The sequence below is a fragment of the Myotis davidii genome, unplaced genomic scaffold, assembly GCF_000327345.1.
Source record: "Myotis davidii unplaced genomic scaffold, ASM32734v1 scaffold64, whole genome shotgun sequence".
NCBI lineage: Eukaryota > Metazoa > Chordata > Mammalia > Chiroptera > Vespertilionidae > Myotis > Myotis davidii.
Window position 1 is genome coordinate 4,386,181 of NW_006296226.1, and position 9,038 is coordinate 4,395,218.

General features: G+C 40.1%; 1 protein-coding gene across 2 annotated transcripts in view; it reads left to right on the forward strand.

Annotated features, from left to right (window-relative positions):
- The first annotated feature begins 649 nt into the window (after window positions 1-649).
- Window positions 650-9,038, forward strand: part of KIAA1958 (KIAA1958 ortholog) — a 59,270-nt gene continuing 50,881 nt past the window's right edge. For both annotated transcript variants that reach the window (XM_006771191.2, XM_015568775.1), the window contains exon 1: window positions 650-1,840. In XM_006771191.2, the coding sequence (XP_006771254.1) occupies window positions 670-1,840 (1,171 nt within the window). In that variant the 5' untranslated portion in view covers window positions 650-669. The remainder of the gene's footprint in view (window positions 1,841-9,038) is intronic.

Sequence of the window (9,038 nt, forward strand, 5' to 3'; positions counted from 1 at the left end):
TCCCTTGTTTCTAATGCCTCGCCTGCTTTCACCCTGTTCAAAGTAATCCATCCTCAGTGTTACAGGCTTAATGTACATGCAAGTGTAAAAGTAGATCGCCAGCCCATGGGAACCAGGCTGGTGTCAGGCAGGTCATTATAAGAGGCAATCACTTTTAGCATGCGAAGTTTAGAAATCAGAAATTGATGACACACACACACACACACACACACACACACACGTCTTCATGAAACAGTAGTGCTTAATGTTCAAATAGAATACAGAGATGATTGCCAAGAAGCTATCAGCATGGGTGATTTGGGGATTACTAATTTAAAAATAAGGAAAGCCTCCCTCCCCTCCCAGGAGGGAGGGAAGGAGGAAGGAAAGAAAGATCTATGCGTTGCCTCCTGTATGTGCCCCAACTGGGGATTGAACCTGAAACCTGTGATTGTGCCCTGACTGGGAATTGGACCCAACACCTTTTGGTGTACAGGACGATGCCCCAACCAACTGAGCCACATCAGCCAGGGTTAACTAGACACCGTTATGAAGTGCATTTCTTTTTTGTGCTACATGATGACCATAGTTCAAGGAAATTGAAGTAATTGACATATGGGAATATCTCGGTAATAATGGCTTCTTGTTTTGATTATTTCCCTTTAGGAAAGACACTGCTGATCCTGTAACATGGAGGATTGCCTTCATACCTCTTCTGAGAATCTGTCCAAATTGGTCAGCTGGGCCCACAGCCATGGGACTATTTGCAGCCTCATTCCTAACCTGAAGCACTTGCTTTCGGAAGGTTCTCATGGGAACCTGACAGCAATGTGGGGCTGCAGTGCTGGCCATGCTTATCACTGGCCACTGACAGCTACTTGCAGAGCTGGCTCTCAAGAGAGGGTCTGTTTCCAGGATAACAGAAGTTTTAACTCGGATAGTCCCAGCATAATTGGAGTGCCCTCTGAGACACAAACTAGCCCCGTTGAAAGGTACCCTGGGAGACCAGTGAAAGCGAAGCTAGACTGTAATCGGACCAGAGACTCTTGTGACTTCTCTTACTGCAGTGAGCCCTCTGAACTGGATGACGCTGTCGAAGAATATGAAGATGAAAACACCCTGTTTGACATGGTGTGTGAGTCATCAGTTACAGATGAGGATAGTGACTTTGAACCCCAAACCCAAAGGCCTCAAAGCATTGCTCGAAAAAGGCCTGGAATACTCCCGTCTTCTCTCCATTCAAGCTCCCAGGCTCAGATGGTTGATGAATGCAGCAATGATGTCATCATCAAGAAGATCAAACAAGAGATTCCTGAAGATTATTACATTGTGGCAAATGCAGAGCTGACTGGAGGAGTCGATGGACCAGCCCTGTCGTTGACACAGATGGCAAAACCCAAACCTCAGACTCATGCTGGCCCCTCTTGTGTAGGGTCTGCTAAGCTAATGCCCCATGTATCTTCTGCCATCAGCACAGAGCTAGACCCACATTGTGTGTCTGCATCCCCCTCTGTGATGTCCAGACCAGTCGTCCAGAAGACCACCAGGGCATCTCTGGCTTCACCAAACAGAGGACCCTCCGGTACCCACAGCACCAACCAGCAAGTGGCCATGCAGATGCCTGTGAGCACATCCCATCCTAACAAACAGATCAGCATCCCTTTGTCTGCCCTGCAGCTGCCTGGACAGGATGAGCAAGTGGCTTCCGAAGAGTTCCTGCCCCATCTGCCCAGCCAGGTCTCCTCCTGCGAGGTAGCCCTTTCTCCTTCCGTGAACACAGAGCCAGAAGTGAGCTCCAGTCAGCAGCAGCCCCAAGTCGCTCCAACCATAACCACCGAGGCCGTGGCACAGAGCATACCAGGTATGGCATGTGAGGTGACAGTGCGTCCCTCATCCACGTACATCAGAGAATTCTGCGCCGTCAGCACTTCTATAGCCAGAGGCCCCATTAGGTAGAATTCGGGCCTTTAATATTCTCAGAAAGATAGAAATAGTGAAATGTGTTATATCTAGGTGATGCTATAAAGGAAATTCTGAATTAAGGCCATCCACCCAGTTGATGTACCTCAGGACTGAGAGGAGAGCCATAGGATTGTGCTGTTGAAAACATGTGACTAGACTTAAGGTTTGTATCTGATCTTAAGTTGAATTTTTATGTAGTTATATATATATTTTTAATGTATGCTGTCCTATTAGTACCAAAGTATTTGGTTGCTGTTGGAAGCCAAAATGATGTTGGGTTAGGCATATAATGACAATAGACCTAATGCTTTACCATTATTATTTATTTGTCTGAACCAACTGGGCATTTCTATTTATTTTAGTTGATGTGGCAGTTTAAAATAAGTTGTTTTTTTAAAAACAACAACAAGCATTTCTCAAGTATTTGATCTCTTCTCTCAAAATTTAAAAGAATCAGATAGCTTGCATTTCTGCAGTACATGGGGTCTAACAGGAATGGATTGAGAGGAGAGGGGAAATAATTATCTGTAATTCTAACATCTCATTTCTGTAATTTTAACATTCAGTACTTACTTAATCTGGGTTATTATTATATGAAGGGGGTTTGGATGCCATGCTTTGAGGTTCATGATTCAAATCTAATAGACCAGAATTAGAAACACAGAGAAGGATGTACAGACATGCAAAGGACAGAGAGCAGAAATTTGTGCCACCTTTTGGTTTCATTTTAGTCCCTCTCAAGAAAGTCATGTATTTTGTGCAAAGCTTCCTAGCAGCCTGAGGTACCTGTGCCTTTATCCTATAACTTTCTAGAATTAAGTTGCTTTAAAAAAGCTTTCCCAATGTTAGTGTCAACCTTAAGATCCCCAAAGGAAACCTTTGATGTTTGAATTTTTTTAACACAATCATGGTATAATAAAATACACCATTGAGAATATTTGTATCTTGATTCAAAATTATGCTTTTCCATGTATTTTTCTTTAATTTTAAAATAATAGCTTCCTTGAACTATAATTTACATACTATAAAATTCACTCTTTTAAAGTATATAATTCAGTGGTTTTTGGTATATTCACAGACTTGTGCACCCATTACCACTAACTAATCCCGTACCCACTAGCAGACAATGTTTCTTTCCTCCAAGCTACTGTCAACCACTAACTTTTCTGTCTCTATGGATTTGCCTATTTTGCACATTTCATTTAAATGGAGTCATATTATGTAATCTCTTGAGATGGCCTTCTTGCACTTAGCATATTTTTCCCTTTTTTTTCTTTATTGATTAAGGTATTACATATGTGTCCTTATCCCCCCATTGCCTGACCCCCCTCTCCCCCCCGCTCATGCCCTCACCCCCCTGGTGTCTGTGTCCATTGGTTATGCTTATGTGCACTTAGCATAATTTTTTAAAAGATTAATCTATGTTGTAGCATACGTCAGCATGTATTTTCTTTTTATTGCCAAATAGTATTTTATTGTATGGATACCATATTTTTTTTTCTTTATTAGTTGATGGGCATTTAGGTGGTTTATATTTTTTGGCTATTGTGAATAATGCTGTTAATAACATTTGTGTACGAGATTTTGTGTGGACATATATTTTCATCTCACTTGGGCAACTACCTAGAAGTGGAATTGCTGGGTTATATGGTGACTCTGTTTCTGAAGAGCTGCCAAACTGTTTCCCAAAGCGGCTACACCATTTTACAGTCTCACCAGCAATCTGAAAGGTTCCTATTTCTCCATATGTTCCCCAATACTGGTTATGTTGTATTTTAAGAATATTACAGTTGTTCTATTTGGTGTGTTAAGTAGTATCTCATTGTGGTGTTGGTTTGCACTGCCCTAATGACTAGTGCTGTTTAACTTTTTTCATGTGGTTATTGGCCATTTGTATATCTTCTTTTGAGAAATTCAGATTCTTTGCCCATTTTCTAATTAGATTGTCTTTTTATTGGTGAGTTGTAAGAGCTGCTTATGCATTCTGATTATAAGTCCCTCATCAGATAGATGATTTGTGAATATTTTCTCCCAATTCCATGAGTTGTCTCTTCCTCTGGCCCTCCCTTCTTTTTGTTTGTTTGTTTTACTTCATTCATGTAATAACAATATGGTTTTTTGCTGATCTTCATATCATTAGACACAATGTTATCTTAATAGGTTGATAAAATCTTAGTACTAGGAAATCTGACTCTTGATAGATGTAGGATATAAGTAGTACTTTTTCACTTAGATAGTTGTGAGTCTGATTTATTTATTTCTCACCACCACCACCACCACCTTATTTCCTCCTCCTCCTCCTCCTCTTCCTCCTTTGTAAAATAGGAGACAGCCTGACAGAATTTTCTGAGTACTCTATTTATATTGGAGAGTAGAATTGTCTTTTACAAAGTGGGTCAGTGTCCCCAAACAATGAAATTGTGAGAAAAAAACAACAACTAAGAAAATGTAATCTCGTGAGAGCTATAAAAGGCAAACAGCGCCAAGGATAGCACATAACATATATAATCATAAACTATGGTTTGGCTCTACTCTCACAGGAAAGATTAGTTTAGCTTGGAATTGAACCTTCAAGAAAAAACGGTATGAAGAACGTGATGGGAATTTCCTAAGGAACGATCCTGATATTTTGATCCATTGTTCTGTGGACGGATATTATATTGCTAAGATATTATTAGCTTTAGAGAAATACTGTTTGGATTGGAAACATCAATGGGACAGATAAATATCTGGCATTTTTCTATTAGAAAAGAGATAGAAAGTTAACTTATAATTTATCTTGTTCCACAGAGCCCAAATTGTTCTTTGTGCTATAAAAGTTTTACTTAATTGTTTTTATATATTTATAGTAAATGGTTGTACTATAAATGTTTTATTTATTTGTTTTTATATATTTATTTGTAAGTAGTCTTCATTTTAAACGTAGGTTTTTTTAAAAAATTAGAATCCAGCACATCCAAATATATGTGAATAAATATGTACAGATGGACCTTACAAGGTTAATATGTAAAGCATTACTTGGGACTAAGCAAGGAGGAGAGGTTCTAAAAGAACTAGCTGAAAGCAGAATCAGGTACTTTTACTGTGTGTGTGTGTGTGTGTGTGTGTGTGTGTGTGTGTGTCTTCACAAAGACTTGCATGTTTATTTTCTCAGCAGCAGTGTTCATAATAGTAAAAAACTGGAAACAATCCAAATATCTGTCAGCTGGTGAATGGATGAACAAAAGGATATATCTATACCATGGACTGCTATTCAGCAATATAAAGGAATGAAGTGTGGATACATGCTACAATGTGGTGGAATCCTGAAAACATTATATTGGGTGAAAGAAGCCAGACTTAAAAAAGCCACATATCATATGATTCCATCTCAATGCAGTGTTCAGAAGAGGTAAATCTGTAAAGACAGAAAGCAGATGAGTGATTTCCTGAGGGTGGGAATGTTACTGCAAACAGCAAGAGGGATCTTTTCGGAGAGCAGAATCAGTTGCTTTTAAAGTGGATGTTGTATAGGCTTGAGTCTTTATTAAGTCACCTTAGAAATATTGTGTATCTTTGAATAATATTTTTTAAATAAATAATTAGAGTCAGTCAGAAACAAAGATAAATTGTCCCATTTTGTTTAGTTTCTCAGATGCCGTTTAAATTCATTTCCCCTATTGGAAAACCATTCTTATTTTTGTTCGGAACTAAACTCACAAAGTTACAATATTTTACCCAGGTTGTGGATAAACATTCATTTTTCACATCAGTTCTATCATGCTGCTCAACCCAAATATTAGCAAATTGTAATGAGTAAAGAAGACGTACATCATTAGAAGAATTATTGGCTATCTCCCATTAGCTTAGATTCTGTTAATTTTGTAGGTTTTTAATCTGGACATCTGTCATAAATTTAAATCTCTGTTGCATCATGAGCTGAGAAGCAGTGCTCCGGGGAATGCAGGGTCCACACTCCAGGGCACATTGTTATTTCATGTGAGTACCCTGTAAATTTGAACACGTCCTGTGTGTGAGAATTCCCACCTTTGTGCATCTGCACTTCCCCATTGCGGGGGCCAGGAACTTGCTTTCCAAACTCATATTTCAGTGAGGGCTGTCCTGTGGCCTTAGCCACATCAGACTAAGCAGAAGGACCTGGAAGAGGCTGTTTTGGCAAATACAGTCAGTTTGTAGAGGCAGCGGGAGCAGCATTCCAGCAACAGTTCCAGTGTTTGGGGCCCACGCTGGAGTGTTGGTGGCTAGGTGGTCTCCACCAAGGCACATCTGTGGTGTGGTCAGGGCATGATTTGTAGACACCTCCAAGCCTGATTTAGTGGTGGTCCAGGAAATGCTTTGTATGGCCTTCATTAAATTATTTTTCTGCCTAAAGCTAGCTAGACTGGGCTTCCATTGTTTTAAACAAAGAATCTGGAGGAATACCACCTGGAAACATAGGAACGATATTAACCTCTCCTAAGAGTTGCATGAAAAAGAAAATAATTTTCCTTTTGCCACCAGGTTTGTAGTTTCATCTAAAATATATGCCTTCCCCTTGGGAAGTAATCACTGGTACCATGATGCCCCTTATCGGGTGTTATCCTGCTGTACACATTGTGCAGGCGACCCATAGGATGGAGGAGAGAACTTCTTCTCACATAAACCATCCCTCCTTTCCCAGTGGGAGTTTCTACTGAAATGTGTCCTTTGAGAGGACAGTTCCTTGTAGCATATTCTCCGAACCTAGAATGGGAGGAGGAGGTACTTAGTTGCCTTTGCGTTCAGAACAGGGCTCTAAGGGCATAATGGGAAATAGGAGAAATCCCATCTTGAATATTTATTAAAGGTCAATTTTGAATTATTAGTTTTCACTTAGGTATACCTTTTTTCATGTCAATTCTCATGACACTATTATTTCCTGAACTGATCTATTTTATTTCTTTACCATTTTTTCATTCCATCCCTTGTGGAATGACATTATATTGCCAAGAGGGATTGGGCAGCAAAATCACCGGGAGGGAGCCCAAATAAGGAGGAAATTAGGAATCTGGACATTGATATTTTGTACTGCCTCATATATTTCATTTCTTTTCCTCCTTTTTCTTTACCTCCCACTTCATTTTCTCCTCGCATTATTTCCTTGCGTTGCCAGCGGGAGAGGTGGTAAATGTGGGAAGTTTGGTAAGGTCTGGTGAAGGGCAGTGAGCTTTATTTCACTAGGCCTCTTAGAAGGAAATGAATGGACTAGATGCTGACCTGATTTATGCATGCCTACGTTAATATCAACGAGGCTTTAATGGAACTGGAAGCCTTAATGTAACTACACAGTACTCTCCTCTTCAATCCAGTGTCTTCCACAGAGTACACATGTGGCCATTGTGACAATAAATAATTGATGACGAGAACATATCCTGGGGGAAAGTTATGTACCGGATCCTAGGAGTTTCTGGGATCTAAAAGCAATAACCTTGTTTCATTCCCTCACGCACCTGCATGGCAGTGAAGAAATTAGTCCTTCTCCCCCGTTAAGATATGGGACTGCATGTCCATGGGAAGAGACAGTAAGAGAACACCTTGATGACGTTATGGATCCCTAATATGTTGCTGAACACTGCGAACCTTTTCAGATCGGCACTGTCAGCACGCCTTTCCATAGCCTCCCCAGGCTTCCTCCCCCGCCTCTGTTGAGTATCACAAGGTCTCATTATTTCTCTACTTGAAGATCACCGGTTGGTTGTGACCCTCCTACTTGAGTCCCGAAGTATTGCAGAGCCCTTCCTCCTCAATAGATAGAAGGGCAATTCTCAGAGTGGTGGTGGGAGTTACGTTAGGTTTTACCAGGAATAGTAGAAAGCCGGTAACCATGATGCATGTAAGGAGCTGGGTGATCATCTCCAGCCCCTGACTTCTGAGCACTTTCTTCCTTCCTTCCTGCAATGCAGTTCTTAGAAAAGAGCTTTAAAATGAGCAGTTTTCAGCCTGTTTTCTACTCTGGGGGAGAGATATGGAAAGGGAATATGTGGCTAAATGCAGTCATTCTATTGAAAAAGAATTGACTAAAAATTTTTTTAAAAAAGAAAAAGAATTTACTGTATTGTCATGTATTTTCAAAGTATTTAGGTTTTTACAAAGGTAGTTTTACCAAAAATGAAAACCCATTATAACTTATATAACATATAATAGTTAACTTATACACACCTTATATAAAACTGTAGTCATTTAAATGGAATGGTCTGACACAAAGCTAGACTAATAGGAACGGAACAGACTGATAACCCAGAAACACACCTACGCACATATGGGAACTTTGTGTGAAAGAGATGTCATCACAAATCAGGGAAAGGGATGGACCAGTCAATGAATGGTTTTGGACAGTTGGTCACCCATGTGGAACAAAATCAAATTAGACCCTTAACTCACATCAGACATGAAATAGATCTTATCGGAAAATCTAAATGTGGATATATAAAACTTAGAACTGTTTGATGGAAATCTTGCAAAATGGTTTTGGTGTCAGGATGAGTTTTTTAAAACATGACACAAAAAGCACAAACCATAAAGGAAAAAATTGAAAATGCTAACAGTCTTAAAATAAAAATCTCAGCTGAAATGGGTATCATAAACAAACTAAAAGACAAGCAACAGTCTGTGAGATTATTTCAGTGTGCATAACCAAAAATATTCTAATACAGAATATATAAAGGACTGCCACAAATCAGCAAGAAAAAGGTCAAATAATCCAGTAAGGAAATGAAGAAGCATTTCTAGTAAGAGGAAACCTATATAGTTAATAAATACATGAGAGAACCAAGATGGCGGCATAGGTTAATGCTGGAGTTTGCTGCCTTGAACAACCATTTCAAAAGTGAAACTAAAAGACAGAACGGATACCATCCAGAACCACAGGAACGCTGGCTGAGTGGAAGTCCTACAACTAGGAGGAAAGAGTAACGCATACGGAACACTCAGAGGAGGCACAGTGCTGAAGTCAAATTCTGAGGTGCGGAGTGCGCTGAGCGGGCTGGCGGCGGAGGGCGCGGTTGTTGTTTTCAATCGGGAGGGAGTCGCAGAGTCTGAGCTCCAGATCCGGGCGAGTCTTTAGGGGCACAGACTCACAC